Genomic DNA, 20511 nt, shown 5'->3' with positions numbered 1-20511 from the left:
AGATCAATGCTTTAATGTTCAGATCAAAGTTTAAAAGATAACCTTTCCAAATAAGATTGCATTCCTTAAAATATTCATAAAATTACATGCACGGATAATAGCTAACAAGCTTTCACAAAACATGAAGCTTCGTTAAATATTTACTGCGTGGAGTTGTTCTAATATTACACTTGTTCTGGTTCAAATGAAACGAATGACTATCAGTATAACCATCATGAACAAAAAATCCTTGAACATTAGACTTGTTAATTCATAGAACATTAGGCTTGTTAATTCATAGCTTGTTAATTCATAGTAATTGGTAATATAGCTGCAAGATGAGCTTGTTATCTTTAACCGTTACTGCAATAAATAACCATATAAATGTTTTACATATTAACTGCGTCTAATTTTTACCAGAGAATTAATTATGCCACGCTTATTACATTTCAGAGTCAAATACGGTCATAAAAACTGGAACAAAATAAATAAAAATCAGAGTAATGACGATTGCGTAATTTTTCTAAATTTGTGAGTTAATAGAGCAAGGAAGGATTTTTTTTTAATAATCATAAAATGTTGAAAGCTATGTCAAACACATAATAATAATAAAAAAAATCAAAGATGCTGTGGCACACCCTTCTTCTACACAGTTGAAATATTTGCTCCATGGTGTATGGAATTTTTTTATTGTCACGATCCATCGTTTAACCTGATTTTGAGTAGTAGCCGTATACCTAAAATTAAAGGTACACACTCTTAAAACCAATGAACTGCTCCATGTGGCGCAGGATCTGCTAACCCTTCCGGGGCACCTGAGATCGCCCCCAGTTTTTGATGGAGTTCGTGTTGCTTAGTCTTTAGTTTTCTATGTTGTGTCTTCTGTACTATTATTTGTCTATTTGTCTTTTTATTTTTAGCCATGACGTTGTCAGTTTATTTTAGATCTCTGAGTTTGACTGTCCCTCTGGTATCTTTCGTCCCTCTTTTGTAGAAGTGTATTTATAGAATTAAATAGATATGGTGTATACAATAACGGGAAAGCAACTCGAGGATGAAAACAACAAAACTAAAAACGCTGTATTGAAGATTTACATATTGCTTTCACCAAAGATACGTTTATTAAAAAAAATCATAGAGAGCTTAATAGGGTAGAAACAAAACGTCAATTTTCTCTGATGTGGAACTGGAACAAACTATTTACTAGTACATGTGTACGTTTATATATGAATATGTGCATAGTTAGCAACTCATTCTTATGTCTCGATGATTGAAAATAAACTATTGGGCAGTTTTAAAGGCGCGATGACATATTTCAATTTTTAATGATGAGTTTGAATATAGATTGCCTGAAATGTTGAAATGTTGAATATATGACATCAATATAGTTGACCAGTTTATCAATTTCAAGTAAAACAAACTCATCATAGATGCCAGGATTTAAATTTTGTTTTTACGCCAGACGTGCGTTTCGTCTAAAAAAGACTCACCAGTGACGCTTGGACCAAAAAAGTTAAAAAGGCCAAATGAAGTACGACGTTGAAGAGCATGGGAGACCAAAATTCCTAAAAGTTTTTCCGAATACAGCTATGGTAATCTATTCCTGAGGTAGAAAAGCCTTAGTATTTAAAAAAATCAAGAGTTTTGTAAACAATTAATTCATAAATATGACCATATCAATGATAATTCTTGATTTTTCTGGCCAATAATTAAACTTTTCATATTTTTACTTTCAGACTTTGCAAGAATGCGCATATCTAACGAACATATGCAAAGAACAGAATTTAGGTAAGACTTAACTGTTCATGTGATTGTTTTGCTTTGTTTGACGTTCCGTTTATAACTGCAAAATAATAAAGTTTTTATTAGGTTTTTTTTCTTTCCTCAGAATAGATGCAAACATGACAACCAAAATGCATTAACAGCATAAGGCTTACTTGTGATAACAAAAAGTTTGCTCTGCTCCCAGCTTTAGGCACTACACAGGTCTGTGTGTCGTCGAGGGGGGCAAATCTTGTGAATTAAACAAATATGTAATTAAATCTTTTAAATGTTTCGAAATAATGGAAAATTCCGTATTGCTTATATGCTTTCTATGTATTTAGTTTATTGCTTATAGTTACTTAATGAATTGTATGCTATTTTGTTACATATTTTAGGGCTAAAAGGAGACAAAGGTAATTCAATATGAAACATGTTATAATATTAAAAAACTTCAATCCTGAACTTTCTGTCATATGCTATGTACTTCTATTCCTGTCTTCTGGTTACATATTCTGTCGATTATAAAGCAGATCATCCCCTTAAAACCTACGAATAACCCATTGTGTGTATTTATATAAAGCAGGTCATCTTCTAAAAACCCACGAATAACCCATTGTGTGTATTTATATAAAGCAGGTCATCTTCTAAAAACCCACGAATAACCAACCCATTGTGTGTATTTATATAAAGCAGGTCATCTTCTAAAAACCCACGAATAACCCATTGTATGTATTTATCATTATTGATTTAGTTCGCTCTTTATATTGTTATGGACTTTTTGAGTTCCTCAACGTTTGCATGTACGCCAGTGTCCACCATTCCTTTCGTTAGTTCTCCATAGGAAAAAATTGCAATACATGTTTCTATTATGTTTAAAAAAGTATGGAAACATATGTTTAGTCCCATATGAAAAACGTATGAGAAACATATGTTTTTAAAAATTCATATGAAAAATATATGTTTTCAAAAAATCTTATGAAAAACATGTGTTCTTAAAACTCATTTGAAAAACATATGTATTTAAAAATCCTATGAGAAACACATGTTGCAATTTTTCTTCATCAAATACTATTGTCATGCTTCAAACATATTTATTCATCCACAAATCATAATCCAATCTATAGGTGTAATACCACCATTGATTTCCCCCTATTAGTCTTTGTTAAATTGGCACTTTTAAAAAAATTGTATAGTATTTACCTTTATTTTAACCAAAGAAATACTTTGCATGTATAAAGTTTAATCTTTTCCAGTGATACAGTGAAAATGTCACACTACTTTTCATTGCATATAAGAAAGTAACCAGCACCGGAAGTAAACAACCCAATTTTTACACTGTTATTTACTGGTTACCTGCTTTGGTAACTATGTAACCTTAACGCTCCAAAATATTTTATAAGACCATCAAATAAAAAAAGAATGCTGCTTTCAGACATCCAACATACATATTTACGACTCAGAAAAATTTAAGTGCACTGAAATGCAGGGTTAATTTTCTACAACTGTCAAATTCAAGGGAATATTTTTTTATGCCTACTTTCGTATGCAACCGGATGTGACGTACCATGATTTGGTGGTATTACACCTATAGAGAAAATCTTACCGTTTTGTTAAAGATAAAGGTTATTATTTAATCATATTTTAAATTTAGAAACAAAAATACCAAGTTTTTTCGTATTTAAAGTAATTTTCACTTGTAAGGATACATATAACGCAGATTTATAATTTAATACATCTTCACTTTAAAAATAATCATCGCTTACCAGCGTTTTATGCAATAATAAGGAGATGTGGTATGATTGCAAATGAAACAACTTCCCACCAAAGTTGAAATGAAGTTGATATAATCAATACATGTAGTAGGCAATCGTATGGCCTTCAACAATGTGAAAACCCCATACCACATAGTCGGCTATAGAAGGCCCTGATATGAGAAACACAAACCAGTTTATTTGAGAAAACTAACGGCATGATTTATAATAAAACAATTTACGAAGAACAAATATGACTGACATGAACTAACAACAACCACTGAACTACATGTTCATGACTTGGGACAAGCACATACAAGATGTGGCGGGGTTAAAGGTTTGAAGGCGCTAACCCTCCCCTTACTTGGGACAGGGATGTAACATTTCAAAATAAGAACTAACTATGAAAATTAGTTGAGAAGGGCTTAACTTATCAGATCAATACAAAACTGAAACAAAAACACAGACCGAAAGTGGTTTCTTCATTTTAACATGAACCCAATTGATAATTAGAATAAATGTGAAATATACGTAAATGAGAGAGCTACTCGAATACATAAAACAAACAATAATATATTAGGGTAACTATGTGTACACCATAAGATAACTCTATACTAGTATACCATAGTTCATGCTCTAAACTGCATTCTCTCTCGTAAAGTTATTAACTAATTTAACAGAGCCAGAACTAACGATCTGACCTAAACAACACATTCCCTAAATAACGAAACATTTATTTAAGATAGAAAAACAACAACCATTGATGTATCTCTCACTCAACGCAAGAAGAAAAAAAGGAAAACAAAGTAAGCAATCATAAGGTTCGATACCTTCACACCAAAGTTCAAGTAAATATAGTGTTTGGCAACTAAGTACTACCACTAGTTAAGGAGGCTTACTTTGTAGTTTATGAATTGTTATATTATTTTAGAAACCTCAACCTATATCATTCTACTATAAGTAAACTTTCAAATTTAAAAAGTAGCCTAGCATGACATATTTTTTTAATTATTTATTGTATGACAAATTTGACATTATTACAATTTAAACCCTTTTCAATAATTACTTCATAGCTTGAATCAGTTGGGATAGGGTATTTAGACATGTCTTCTTACAAAGAAACTTTATGACTGCTATTGATCAGGAAATTGTTAAAACTAATCCGGCGATAGAGCGATTAATTGCTGTTTGCTAAACGTCCAGTGGCAATTAGAAAAAAAAATTCCCCAAATGGTATAAACAACAGTTGGTTTTAAATAAATCCCTTTAAGGTTAGAAAGCTGACATTAAATATAAAATAGATGTTATCTTATTGTTCATAGTATGACTATTATATAACCAGTTACATAATAAGTCGTGAAGCTTTGCATTGTTTCATAGAAATTGTATCAGCATCCTAAACAATTTGATTTTAAGTGAGATTAGCGAAAACTTATAATTGTTGACGTGCAGAATAACGATAGAGTTTTAATATTTATAATAACTACCCTCAATATATAAGCGATTAGGTCTAAAATCCATTAAAAGTAAAAATCGTTTACCACCATGGATTTGAATCTCAATTGTTCTCATAATCTACCATCGCATCCACGAATCAGATAAACTGTATCTCGATATAAATTTCATTTGTTTTTAACATCGCAAAGCTTATCAAGCGTTTTTATGTTCAAAATTCAATGAGTTGTTTAACACGCGGTGGAGTAATAGACATTTTTTTTTTTAAATTTGTTAAAACGATATATTTAAAAAGCATTCTTATACGCTATTAGGTGACTCGGTTGCATTGACCATTGTCGTCATTTCTAGGACAGTCTGATTATCAAAAATGCAGATCATGTTTCCTCCCTCTACTTTCAATAATCTGACAACACGTCGTTCTACTTTTTAATTACTTTTAAGCCAATGAAATTTCAGTCATTACATTTCTGAAGGTGTGTGACAAAACCAGAGAAACCCGAAATGTCCTAAACGCAAAACGTGGAACGGAGCATTTCATATTCAATAGGACGAAAACGCGAAAACTAGAAATCGCGAAATCGCGAAGTCGAAGCGTTTTCGACTTCGCGATTTCGCGTTTTCGCCCTATAGAATATGATACACGAAAACGCTAAAACGTGAAATGGCCTTAATCGGCCACCATATGGATGTAATCTGACGACAAAATCGGTTGAACTGAATGTTTCGACGCACATAGCTTACTGTGGGGGCATGAAATTGGACTGTAAACAATCGTTTTAATGTATATCTTAAATGTATAAATCAAAACACCAACTGGCACCAAAATATTTATCCAATCTTATTGTGCCTACAAGTAGTAAACAATCGTACAATACTCTACTTTCATCATCGGATAATTTTATTGTCCCTAAATCAAATACAGAATATACAAATCAAGTTTTTCTTTTATTGGTCCAAAAGTGTGGAATTCACTGTCCAGTGAAATTTAAAAAAATGAAAGTATATCTGCATTCAAAAACTCTTACAAGTCATTTTATTTTTTAAAAGTGTTAAATTTATAAGTTAAACCATAATGTATACCATAGTTGTTTTTGTTGTTGTTGTTATATTACTTTATATACATCTATTGTTTACATGTGTGTAATAGTAGATTAATTATGTTTTATTCATATTGTTAACATTGTATGTAGAGAGCCTTATTGAAAATTGGTTTAATGGGAATTTATTATCCAAATGTGTTACTCTCTTTAAATAAAGATATTATCATTATTATTATTATTATTATTATTATTATTATTATTATTATTATTATTATTATTATTATTATTATTATTATTATTATTATTATTATATCTAAGCTAGTTGATATTTTCCTATTTAGGTGACAAGGGAGTCGGAGGAGAGAAAGGTGAATATGGTATGTCCGGAATGACTGGACCAATGGGACCCCCTGGTACAGCTGGACAGCCAGGTAAGTACTGGGTATAAATGTTATGCGACTGGCAGGGACAATGGAACCCCCTGGTACAGCTGGTCTCTTTGTCAGAAATGGGTCTTAATGTTATACCACTAACAGGGCTGAGGGACCCCTTGTCCAGCTGGTATACCAGGTAATTTCTATGTCTTTTTCATGTTAATATTTTGTCTAGGTTTTCGACGCTATCAATCAATTTTTTTTTTCTTTTAAAATTTAACACTATTAGTTATGAGGAGTTTCTTGATTCAGAATTTTTTTTTGTCTTCTGCCTTACCACAAAGATGTTCCAATCAAATTTGGGATCCGAATACTTTTTAGGAAAAAACCATAACCCACAACCCTTTTTAAATGGTCGTTCCCTAAATAGACAATAGTACTTATTTTACAAGATTAAAATTACAATGAAAATAGGTAAAGACAAGATGAAAAAAAAGGCCATTCACCAATAGTTGGCATTGCTCCGGATAAACTTAAAGCTAGAAACATCGTACAAAGGTGGAACCAATGTTCTAAGATAATTTCGTCACAAAAGGTTGTAGAATTTATTTTTAAATGGCGTTTTCTAGGAAGAGACGGTGCTAAAGGTGACAAAGGAGAAAAGGGCCACGATGGTTTACTGGGATTTCCGGGCTATAAAGGAGAACCAGGTTTATGGATGTTCTCGTTGTTGTTATTCAATGTTTTGTTTGTGTAATTACGTGTATGCCACTTTTATGTTTTTTTATTTTATTGTCACGTTTGTGTATGTGTATGTGTTTGTGTTTATAACTCAACCTTTTGAAACCCTAAATGTCATTTATTTTTTTCTTTGAAAAAAGCATAGCAATGCGAAAACTTTGAGGTCATTTCATTCAATCACAAGAATTCAAAGGGAGCTATATTCCATACGGTTTGTTTATAAGGACAACAAACTAACAATACAGTATTCCACTCCTGCATTTGTCAACTGCGTTTAAATTGATTGTCAAATTATGGACGAGAGTGCTAATTTTGTGCTTCTCTGTCGATTATTTGAAGAATTTTTGATGCATGCATTTTTGCGTTTCTGCTTTACTGTTCCGACTCTTCCTAGGCTTTTGTTATAGCAAACCCTATGATAGTTTTCCATAGATTTACTTGCAAGTTACCTGTCGATTTAAACTTTTGGCAGTTCTATTGTCCCATCTAACAAATACAACAGGTATTGTTCTCTGTATAGTTTATTCACCAGGACCTTTAAATTTCCTTCAAGAGAAATCTATCACTCATTGATGAATTTACCTGAACAAAAAATTGAACTGTCAATGATGAAAAAATACTTATACCAATACTAAGAAAGGACTCACAAAACTGCATGTGGTGTTGTATTCATTCAATACCAAAAACTAGTTTTTAATGTGTTCAATATTAATACTGATTTAAAAATTAAAAGTTGATTTCTGATCAAATATTCAATATTTTTGTGTGTTTCATAAATAAAAATTTGAATATTATTATTTTTAAATTAATGTCTTCATAAACATAGTCTAGAAATTAACAACAACAAAAACATGCAAATTCATTGGAAAATACTAAAAAATGTGTCTAAAATAAACTTTTTATTATTAAATCAGATTATATTGAACAGATTGAAAATGTATTAATGATATATTGAATAAATACAATATTGCATACAGTTTATGTGAGTTTATAGAAGTATTTCAATAAAAAAAAGATAATTTTTTGGTCAGGTAAATTAATCAATGAGTGATATATTTCTCCTAGAAGAAATTTAAAGGTCCTGGTGAATGAACTATACAGAGAACAATACCTGTTGTATTTGTAAGATGGGACAATAGAACTTACAAAAGTTTAAATCGACAGGTAACTTGCAGGTGAATCTATGGAAAACTACCATAGGGTTCGCAATAACATGTTGCTTACAAAACATTGCTGCTGTACTTGTTTAATATTATTTTTGTTTTAAATAATGTTTTCTTTGAACATGTTTATTGTTGACATTTTTTAATTTAACACTTATTCATACATGTATATATTATGCAAATGTAACAAACATTACAAATTTTAAATTTTCAACAATTCATTTCTAAAACTTTTAATTAATTTCTTTTAAACATAATCATTTAATTATAACGAAAATTGTTCTTTTCAAGTGCGAAAAAAACCTTTATGTCATTTACAATCTTATGTCTATTTATACAGGACCATTAGGGGTGAAGGGTGACAAAGGAGACAGAGGAATCATAGGCCCTGGTGGCCCTAAAGGGTTTGGCGGACCTAAAGGTAAGATTGGACCACCTGTATTTTCTATTCATTTGCATCACAGAATGATAAGTATCAGACAATACAGCAAATAAACTCATCATAGATACCAGGAATAAAATTTAATATTTACACAAGACGCGCGTTTTGTCTACAAAAGACCTATCAGTGACGCTCGAATCAAAAAAATGTTATAAAAGGCCAAATAAAGAACGAAGTTGAAGAGCATTGAGGAACAAAAATTCCTAAAGGTTTTGCCAAATACAGCTACGGTAATCTATTCCTGAGGTAGAAAAGCCTTAGTTTTTTTTCACAAATTCAAAGTTTTGTTAACAGTTAATTTATAATTATGAACATATCAATGATAACTCAAGTCAACACAGAAGTGCTGACTACTGGGCTGGTGTTACCCTCGGGGAAATAAATCTCACCAGCAGTGGCATCGATCCAGTGGTTGCAAATAAACTCAACATAGATACCAGGAATAAAATTTAATATTTACGCCAGACGCGTGTTTCGTCTACAAAAGACTCATCAGTGACGCTCGAATAAAAAATGTTATAAAAGACCAAATAAAGGACGAAGTTGAAGAGCATTAAGAACCAAAAATTGTGTTCAAAGATTAATAGCATAAACTTGGAATTTGAACAAGATAGTGCACGAACAAGAAAAAAATATTGAGTATGAGCAGAACCTCACATATCTACCGAGCTTAGCATATGTAATGACCACAACATATGTACCGAACATGATATATACGCGTATTCTTGCAATTTCAACTGAAATTGACACATGAACCGAAACACAAGTGCATAATAAATAAAATAAACTTAAGTAGATCGTTTATTACAGCTTACTATAAGTTTCTTAGAGAATATTTATGGTATATCTTTTATTCAAAATAGTTCTTTAAGTGATAATAATGTTAATATTTTAACACATTTTTTCTGATTGATGCTTATTTTCGTGAACTTCTATACATTCCGTTAGTTAACAAATATGTTGACTTTTTATAAAAGCAAGTAAGCTTTGTTTTTGTCGTATGCACGTTAAGATGAAGGCTAAACGCAATGAAATTAGAAATCCCATCACCATCACTTTCATTTGTTTCAAAGAGACAGATATCTATATTAATCGACTGTGGTAATTGAATTGTGTCCGTAACAAAAAGTGAATAAAACATCCTGCTGATCCCACGTCCAGTACCGAGCAATACTTGACAATTGATTATTTCACGGGAAGTTTGATTTCCCAATACCCAAATGACCATTAACAAACTCCAACACAAAAGTAATTTATAAAGCTGGATACTCATTACGAAATTTGTTTTTTCCCGCATCGCTGGTCAATGATCTTTGTTATATGTGGGATTATTAAATCCTTCAAGGACAATAAAAAATATCCAATCAGCTTTGATTTGTTGTTGTCAGATTCTAACGTCAAAACAATAAATGGACTGTTTTTAGCGTTTGAATTTAAAAGTATTTTGAAGACAACCTTTTTAAACTGATTTTTTTCAGTATGCTGTTACTCCATCTGTTGTTCCCAATTGATACGATGTTCAAGGGCTTGCATTTCCTATCATGATTTTCTTGATAGAGGGCTGCTGCTCACAAAGAAGTTATTAATCCAACAGTTCCAAATTGTGAATTTGAAATCATCCCTTCGTAAATTTTACGGACGCCATCACGAGTTGATTGACCTTTATGGAATACGCGTTTCACAAATGATATCGGATATGTTCCTTATGTCGTAACTACCATCCTCTTCCCTTTCATGAATGTGACCTACCGAGTTAGACTATTTAACGGATTTGTTATAACATGGGCAACACGACGGGTGCCACATGTTGAGCAGGATCTGCTTACCCTTCCGGAGCACCTGAGATCACCCCTAGTTTTTGGTGGGGTTCATGTTGCTTATTCTTTAGTTTTCTATGTTGCGTCATGTGTACTATTGTCTGTCTATATGTCTTTTTTTCATTTTTAGCCATGACGTTTTCAGTTTATTTTCGATTTATGAGGTTGACTGTCCCTCTGGTATTTTCCGTCCCTCTTTTGTTCAATGCCGGGAATCTGTGTCCGATTGGTTTCTGTTTCGGTTACAGTTTTGCTGGACAGGTTGCAGATGAATAATGGTCGTCATCAATGTTTTTTATTGGTTTATTGTTGTAGTAAACCACAGTAGAAATATGGAAGCAAGAGTTTTCACGATTTTTTTATCAAATATATGGTACAATGAGAAAATAAAAAAAATATTTTGTCTCAGACATAATAACTTTTTTACTTCAGGAGAGATTGGGGAACCAGGTGAAGATGGCATTCCTGGCAAACGTGGCCGAAGAGGTCCAGACGGTCTGAAGGGTCAAAAGGGAATTATTGGAATAGATGGTCCCCAAGGTCATACAGGTCAAAAAGGTCAAAAAGGAGAGAATGGAGAAACCGGTGGACCAGGTTATAGGATCGCATGTAATTGTAAGTGTTATCATTTGACTTTTTTCTGTTCATACAAAAACAAAAATTGAAAGTTCATACTCGAACATCTTATATTTTGAAATTTCAAATTTTGCGAAATATGAAATATAACAAAAGAAATATCTACATCATTTTGAATTAACTTAGATAATCAACCATTGCTAGTTTTAACTCTTCTTTCATATGAAACGGCATTAACCATTAAAAAAACCCAATAGAACATCCATTGCATGTGTTGAACAAATATGTTGTTACATGACATGATAGATATACTTTATTTGCATGCTTATCCTACCAATGAATTATTAGGTCCTAGTGGTGAGAAAGGTGATAAGGGACAAAGAGGATTAATAGGTTTTACTGGATATAAGGGAGATAAAGGTAGGATAAATGTTGTTTTGTTGTTGTGGTCACAGAAAAGAAAAAGGATATGTCAGTTGAGGGTGGATGTATTAATAGATAATTATCACCGTACAGAGGATTTGCAATATTGTAAAAAAAAAAAAAACAAGAATATTTTGATATTCTATAAAATGTTAATTTTATTTAGTATTAAACCTGAGCGTATTAGTTGAGCGCCACTGATAAGTCTTATGTAGACAGAACGTACGCGTCCGACTGCTGTGCAAAAAGTTAAGTCTGGTACCTTTGATGATGTTTTTTATAGGTGTATTGAAGTTAGGTGAAACGCTAGTGAAGAGAATATCCTGGCTACGTTGTGTCGTCACTGACCAACAAGTAGTAATGGAAATTTTGGGGAGCAAGTAAAATAACGAAAGTACCTAACTCCGAGGAAAATGTAAAACGGAAAGTTATCAAATGACATAATCAAAAGCTCAATTACATCAAACAAATGGATAACAAATTTCATATTCCTGACTTATTCTTATGTAGACAATGGTGGATTAAACCCTGTTTTATGGCTATCTTAATCTCTCACTTGTATGACAGTCGCAAAAAAATCTATTATATTGACAACAATGTGTAACAAAACATACATACAAAATAAGTAAACATGCATGTTATAACGAGGGGTACAGGAGTCAACATTAGATTTTATTCTTAAAGACTCTAAAACCAAACAAATATTTCAATAGAGAACAAAATAAAGCACACAAGCAAAAACGAAAGACAAAAAAAAACAAAGATACCACAGCACAACAACACCATAACGGGATGTGTAAGTGCTGTCAAAGGGATGTATAAGTGCCGTCAAAGGGATGGCGCAAAAAAAGCAGTCAAAGTTAAAATTTACAAGGCAAATAAAAGAATACTATAACACGTAATTAATATGATACTGCAATTTAGTACCTAGAATCTATACTTCAAGACCATCAAGTGTTATTTGTTAAGTTGATAATAAATAACTATCAACAAGGCATCGCTACCTTCCGATTAACATTATTTTGAAAAAGGGCGAGACGTTCTTTATCATAACCCTAGTTCATCAACTTTTTTGCTCAGACACCGGTGACGTTTTGTAGAGTCTGAATAGTAGTTGTCCCTATTGTGGTAAAACGGTCTAAAGCTAAAACTAATTCTTTTGTTTTTTCCAGGTTCAGATGGTCTTAAGGGTGACACAGGTAAATTCATATTAATGTCAAGTTTTAATGATATTGGACATTATTTTATCCTAAATGGAAACCTATAGTCCTTATTCTTTTGATAAGATAAAGAGAAAAACACAATTTAACAATATAAAGAGAAAACATGTCTTAATATTCTTATTTGAGATTGGATAACTTTGTGAATACTCAACACTTGTGTTATTTCAGGCAGACTTTTTTTTAAAAACAATTGGATAAATGTAGAATTAAGCCACAATCAATAATAAATTTGATATGTTCGATACAAGGTGATCGAAATTTGCCCGTACATATAAATTGAAGCAATTAAAGAGTATTATTTAGCAACAAACTGCGTCCATTTTTTATTTTATATATTGAAAAAATGAGATCAATTACAACAACGGTATTTGAATATTTTTTTCTGAAGTGTAGTTAAAAAAAAATCAAGCAAATAACACTATTTAAAAAATGTATGAAAAGAGATGAAATATTAAAGTTTATAACTTTTAATTATGTTATAATAATGCATGGTACATATTTAATATGCTGCATCAGGATTTGGATTAAGAGGTCTACCAGGCACTCCTGGTAAACCTGGGAGTAAAGGGGATACCGGAGACAAGGGGTCAAAAGGAGCTTGTGTTGGTAATATATATGTTGTGTCAGATGTTGTTTCATTATTCCTTAATCGTTTAAAAAAAACTTCTGTCATTGATATTTGGAATGTGCTTATTTGTATATAAGGCAAATTTAAAGGAACTAATGAAATGTAAGATCAGAAAATTTGCAAATGTGGGATACATGTCACAATACATGAACAAATAGTATTATAACTGTCAAATATATGGACACGTTGTTGCGTTGTGCTTTCTTATTTGCGTTTATTTTTAAATGTGATTTCTGAATAATGCATACGTGTGCTCCGTTCGTATTAGGAAACATTCAAAGAAAATATATAATGAATCGACTAATGTTTATTGCAATTATTTGGGTTTTTTTTCTATCGATTTCTGAGTTTCGAACAGCGGTATACTACTGTTGCCTTTATTTTATAAGTTTTTCAATATTTCTTCAATAATATATCCTTTTCTTTGCACAATTGGTCATTGTATGTACACTTATACAATGTATAACACTAAATCGGGTTAAAATATAAATCCATATTGTTAAATTTCCATCATTGTTCATTCTTGTTAGAATAAGTCAGTGATACAAATATGTATGAAGAGGAGATTGTCTGAACATAAGGGTTCATAAAATCAGTGGCGTTAATGATTTTAACTTCAACCCTAAATACTAAACATAGACAAAAGAACATGTGGTAGGGGTGTCAATAAGACAACTCTCCATCCAATTTGTAATTTTTAAAAGAAATGTCTGCTTCATATGTATTAGCACGATGAACTTGAAGTTTGTTAAAGCATAGAATTCTCCCAAAGGTTACATAATTTTTTAAAGTAAAAGATATCAATGACTATTGTAAAAATTTCCTATAATGTATACATTATCATGTTTTGAGAAATACCCTACATTTTGCAGTTTCTTCCCCCTTAGCAATGGAGAGTTGGAGAATCAACAGTGATTCTCCTTCATCAGCCGTGCAGTCAGGTAACATTACGTGTTGTTTTAGTCACCACTGCTTACAACGTCAGCACATTGCTAGTATGTCTTATGTACAACTGTAGTACCTTTTCTTTTTATTAGTTTATGAGAATAGCATTTCCTGTGTTTTGTTTGTATCTTTTCATTAGCAAAGCTTTTTTTCTAATTTGACTTATTCATTATGCTCTGTGATCCTACACTTCGCGTTCTTTATTTGATACTCTATTACTTCAATTTCATCTTTTGCCTATATAGAGCCCTGACCGACGAACTAACGAGCATTGATAGATAGAGTTTACTCCATAGTGGAGTATTTGTAGTTTAAAGTACGGACAGTAGATGCACTAAACTGTACTTTAGGTCTAGACATTGTTCTCATCAAAACCTGTAGTAAGAAACTGTAGGACACAGCTCCAATGAATCACCAGCCTCGACGATTGCACCATAATAGAATAAGTCTGTAAGCTTAAGTTTTAATTTGGATCTTGTAAAAGATTGGAAAACTGCTTACTTATGGGAATTATTTAATGAATTAAATTCAGACATTCTATCAGAAGATAGCATAGTTTGCATGTGAGAAAGTAATATTTCTTACCGGTTAAATGTCACAGGTAGAGCTTATAATTATTAAATAACGAAATTTATAAAGTGCATGCCATAACTATAGATTGCAAACAATAAATATTAGTAGGTAATATGCTAAATTACCATAGATAAGATAGGTGGGAGTATGTAAGGTTTACTCAACACGAAGCTCTGCAAAATTTAATTGGAATTCATATTAGATTTTCAAAAATGATTCATTATACTAGTATACACTCAATGAATAGATAAAAAAAAAAGATCTTTAGTTTTACTAGAATGAATCTGGAGTATAAGGTGTCTTTTCAGACAAAGACAGTTTACTAATTCTTAACCTAGGTTTTGTGTTTAAAAATCTATTATTTCATTGTAGAAACTACACAATTACCTCCAATAACAACAGGTATGCTCTAATTTAATCAACTAAACAAAGTAGCTAAATTAATATTTCACTGTTTATCAAAAATTGATTAAAAGTAAAATAAGTATTTTAGATTTTATCTTTATCAATTTTAAACGATATGCTTGATTTTTTTTAATTCACCACCGATTAGTGGCTACTGTTAACATCTAGCGAAAATCTTTCACATTTTATTTCATTCAGTACTTAATACAACATCATCAACAGCAACAAAAACCACGGCGATGGCGGCATTATCAACAACACACTGGACACCTACATTACCTCCTCGGACTAAAGGTTTCGATTGTGCATCAAGTTATTAGTTATATCCCTTGTATCATACCAATTTCTTATTCACTGAAAACGTTTTCTCTAACAGTTACTACTGCATGGAGCAATTGTACTTTAACTCTGTACTGCTTGGATGCAACTTTACTATGCTTTCTCTATTTTAATGTCCTTTGTTACATTTTCTATGCATTTCTAACTTTTTAACCTGTTTTAGCTATCAATTGCCATATGCATGCAGAATGCCAGAGTTAAAAAAAAGTGTTTACTATATTTTATAGTCTTATATTTCGATTTACCTCTTTGTTTTTCAAGGGTACGCATCGTTGAAAAGTGCATGTTTTTTTTCTTTTAAAGTCTTAATATCTAATATATTTATACTCGACTTTTTTTAATTATGCCCCACCTATGATAGTAGAGGGGCATTATGTTTTCTGGTCTGTGCGTCCGTTCGTTCGTCCTTCCGTATGTCTGTCCTTCCGTCCGTTCGTCCCGCTTCAGGTTAAAGTTTTTGTTCAAGGTAGTTTTTGATGGTGGTGAAGTCCAATCAACTTGAAACTCAGTACACATGTGCCAATATGATATGATCTTTCTAATTTTGTTGCCAAATTAGTGTTTTGACCCCAATTTCACGGTTCACTGAACTTAGCAAATGATGGTGAAAATTTCAGGTTAAAGTTTTTGGTCAAGGTAGTTTTTAATGAAGTTGAAGTCCAATCAAATTGAAACTTAGTATACATATTCCCTGTGATATGATCTTTCTAATTTAAATGCCAAATTAGAGTATTACCCTAATTGCACGGTCCACTAAACACAGAAAATGATAGTGCGAGTGGTGCATCCGTGTACTATGGACACATTCTTGTTTGTCATCAAATTGAAGGAGGAGTTAGAACATTATTGGTAAATGTTTGGTTACATATAAAGCACTTTTGAAACATCGTCGAAGAATAAATACATGTTAAGGCAGCTAGGAACTATACTTTCTTAGATTTATTGTATGAGATTAATTTACTTATAGGAATTTGATCAAACAAAATCCATAATTTTACACCTTGTGTATTATTATTATTATTATTATTATTATTATTATTATTATTATTATTATTATTATTATTATTATTATTATTATTATTATTATTATTATTATTATTATTATTATTATCATTATTATTATTATTATTATTATTATTATTATTTGATTTTTTTTATTATAATTTTTTCAATATTTTTTTTTGTTTTTATTATATCATTTTATATTATTAATCTATTATTAATATACAAATTAACCAGAAGGATTGCATTATTAACCTTTTAGGTATCTTATATATTAGTGCTATTAGAAATTAATGGGTGCATGGATATTTTTATTAATGCTTACAAAGGAGTAAAAAATCCAGTTGAAGTTAAAACAGAAAACCAGCAGAATGATGCAAGTGCCAATATCATCTCTCAATACCTCATCGTATCTATCATATTGACATGTAGTGTATGTAGTTATATCAGCTGATTATAATCATAAATATATTCAATATACCATAACTATTTTTCTACAAGATAAAATGACAACAGACCTTTATTGCTGTTCTGTTTTGTAGTATTTATTTTTTGCTCTGAATTGCTTACAACTATTATTGTATCCAGCATAATCATTTAATATTGTTAAAAAATAATATGTGTCTTATATACTTAAATGTTCCTACATGATGCAAAAAAAGATAGAAAAAAAGAAGAGTCCAAAGTTTACAGCTAAAGTTGACCAGTTATTGAGTGTTCTTTGTTGTAAAGATGATTTAATTTTGCAAAAGATAATTATTGTGTATAAATAAAGTAAAATTGATTTTTTTTTAATTTCAAGGTTGTTCTCAATGTTCATATTTTTCTTTTAAATAAGGAAAAATAACACAAAATACAGTATTCAAATTGATAATTCATTTTTCCAACGTGCATCTATATTATGATCATAATGTTAACTCTGACGTTTGGTCGCCATTTTTCACTATAATGCCATCAACATAGTTAGTTTTCATAACATACACTAGTCAATATAACAATTTTAATTATTTGATAACAAATTTTCAGTTCGCAAACTTAAGATGATTGGAATACCGCTTTTTCTAAGACGTTCTGGACCAGTGATTGGTAGCTGGATTCGAGATTCCGCGTTGCCTAATAACTATTATGTGACTTATGACTTCTATGGGCGTTATGTGTATCAATATACATCTACTGAAAACTTTAAGTCAGCCACGATTGATAGAACACATGATCTGCGACGTTATCATTACTATGGGAATAGTCACGTGGTGTTTAATGGTTCTTTATACTACCATAGATCTGGTGAAAGTACAATTGTAAGGTTTGACTTGACACATGGAGCCATTAGCACTTTTAAGGAAATACATGGTGCGTCTTACAATGATAGTAACTATTTATATGCTAAAAGTCATGTGTATTTTGACCTGGAATTTGACGAAAACGGCTTATGGGCCATATATAGAAAGCCGCGTGATGAAAAAGGATTACATATTATGAAAATTGATCCCTTGACAATGCAGAATATAAAAACATGGCGTCTTGAGGTTGATCCAACAGAATACGGAAATGGATTCATTGCAGGTGGTATTCTGTATTTGGTTAGAGACATCACTAAGACGAAATCAACACTTGATTATGCTTATGATTTATACACAGATAAACCATACAAAGTTCCAACTCCAATGTTCAGAAATCCATACAAGTACAACACAATGATCAATTACTTTCCTAGAAATAACGCCAGAGATAGTCGATTACTTGCCTGGGATAACGGCGTACAGATGGAATATGCACTCCTTTTTTGAACACAGTCTATTAAAGCATGTAAATAATTCTTTATTCATACAGGTGCGCTTTTCGATTTCGTTTTACTCAAATAAATTTACGACAACAAGATAACAACAGATAAAACTATTTAGAATTGCACCAGATATTTAATTATGTGCATGGCTTTTCACGGGATTTTTTTTTCAGATAATTTTTTATATATAAATATGTTGAACTGTTTACCATGGGGAAAGTAAACTTTTTGATTCAAATGTATAAACAATTTTAATGGCTTGGTTGTATTCATTATTTTTATTATGAATATAATGTGTTGATTTGCATTAATTTTGTTATGAGCTGTGATTTGTTTCCGCATATTATACGAGATGCTTATTGAAATATTGTTATTCATTTGATTGTTTTTATAGGTAATAAAATATTTTTTAAAACAGAAAGGTTAATATGTTTGCCTATACTACAACAAACCACATGAAAAAATTTAACACCCGACTAATAGAATGTTTTTCTGCATAAAATGGTACCATTTGTTGTTTGGATCTTATTCTGCATATTTAGTTAAAAATGAGAACAAAAATAAAACATGCTACAATAAAGAATTCGGAAAGAATAGGTTATCATGCTGCAAGAGTTTCTCATTGACAATATTTGTTGACTTTGGAGTTAGAGTTTTCCAGTTATTGCTTTAGGAGCTAATGTTCACCTGTCCTGGTCGGCCTTGTAAAAACAAAAAGATCAATGATTTCACAGGTAGGTATATTGATGATGTTCTTTCAATTATAATCCTAACCTTTCTGAGTTAGTCTTATCGAAATATCCTTCTGAAGTAGATATTTTAAAAAAAACATGTAGATACAGCTTTATCTGCCTCATATTTAGATATATGCATATAATTTGCTCCAGCGGTCATCTCAGGACCAAGATCCATGATAAATAGAGGCAACAGTAGTATACCGCTGTTCGAAATTCATAAATCGATTGAGAAAAAAACAAATCCGGGTTACAAAGTAAAAGTGAGGGAAACACATCAAATATAAGAGGAGAACTACGACACAACCGAAACACAACATTAAAATGTAACACACACAGACAGGTACTATAATATAACAATGGCCATTTTCCTGACTTGTTACAAGACATTTCAAGAAAAAAAAATGATGGGTTAAACCTGGATTTTATAGCCAACTATAAAGAGCCCCGAAATCACAAATTTAAAAAAATTCAAACGAGAAAACCAACGGCCTAATTAATATACAAAAATATGAACGAAAAACAAATATGTAACACAGAATCAAACGACAACCTCTAAATCACAGGCTCCTGACTTGGGACAGGTACATACATACAGAATGTGGAGAGGTCAAACATGTTAGTAGATAATATGCATTATGTTTTAATAAATTTATATGTACTATCAGCTGCAACAAGTAAATAAATGATTGGTGTCTTGGTCATTTTAAATATCAACTACTGTAAAATCTTTTGTTGTTGGGGCCTTTAGTAATGAGCAAAACCAATACCTAATAGCAAGCCATAAGTGTGTTAGTAATGACAAATGTAAAACAATTCAAACGATAAATATAACTGCATGTTTGTTTGATTCTTTTAGTCAATTGTTTTGTATACCTGTGACGTTTGTTAACGCAGTATTGGCTTTGATTCCTTTGGTCAATTGTTTTGTATGCCTATGACGTTCGTTAACGCAGTATTGGCTTCTGGTTCCCAATTGTTTTGTATGCCTGTGACGTTCGTTAACGCAGTATTGGCTTCTGGTTCCCAATTGTTTTGCATGCCTGTGACGTTCGTTAACGCAGTATTGGCTTCTGGTTCCCAATTGTTTTGTATGCCTGTGACGTTCGTTAACGCAGTATTGGCTTCTGGTTCCCAATTGTTTTGTATGCCTGTGACGTTCGTTAACGCAGTATTGGCTTCTGGTTCCCAATTGTTTTGTATGCCTGTGACGTTTGTTAACGCAGTAATGGCTTCTGAATCCCAATTGTTTTGTATGCCTGTGACGTTTGTTAACGCAGTAATGGCTTCTGGATCCCAATTGTTTTGTATGCCTATGACGTTCGTTAACGCAGTATTGGCTTCTGGATCC

General features: G+C 31.5%; 1 protein-coding gene across 18 annotated transcripts in view; it reads left to right on the top strand.

Moving 5' to 3' along the window:
* The window catches only part of LOC139521219 (macrophage receptor MARCO-like), a 49815-nt gene extending 30974 nt beyond the window's left edge, over positions 1-18841 (top strand). For 2 of the 18 annotated variants that reach the window (XM_071314632.1, XM_071314631.1), the window contains exons 2-14: positions 1716-1767; positions 2139-2156; positions 6334-6423; positions 6996-7076; positions 8611-8691; positions 10962-11144; positions 11454-11525; positions 12701-12727; positions 13268-13357; positions 14252-14320; positions 15270-15299; positions 15501-15596; positions 17670-18841. In XM_071314632.1, the coding sequence (XP_071170733.1) occupies positions 1716-1767; positions 2139-2156; positions 6334-6423; positions 6996-7076; positions 8611-8691; positions 10962-11144; positions 11454-11525; positions 12701-12727; positions 13268-13357; positions 14252-14320; positions 15270-15299; positions 15501-15596; positions 17670-18430 (1650 nt within the window). In that variant the 3' untranslated portion in view covers positions 18431-18841. Of the gene's footprint in view, positions 1-1715; positions 1768-2138; positions 2157-6333; positions 6424-6995; positions 7077-8610; positions 8692-10961; positions 11145-11453; positions 11526-12700; positions 12728-13267; positions 13358-14251; positions 14321-15269; positions 15300-15500; positions 15597-16972; positions 17077-17669 lie in introns of all 18 variants that reach the window. The other 16 variants (XM_071314634.1, XM_071314633.1, XM_071314636.1 and 13 more) reach the window with 16 other exon arrangements.
* Positions 18842-20511: the final 1670 nt, after the last annotated feature.

This window comes from Mytilus edulis, chromosome 4 (genome assembly GCF_963676685.1).
Source record: "Mytilus edulis chromosome 4, xbMytEdul2.2, whole genome shotgun sequence".
In the NCBI taxonomy this organism is placed as follows: domain Eukaryota; kingdom Metazoa; phylum Mollusca; class Bivalvia; order Mytilida; family Mytilidae; genus Mytilus; species Mytilus edulis.
Note: the sequence above shows the minus strand (reverse complement) of the source record. Positions and strands in the feature narration are given on the sequence as shown.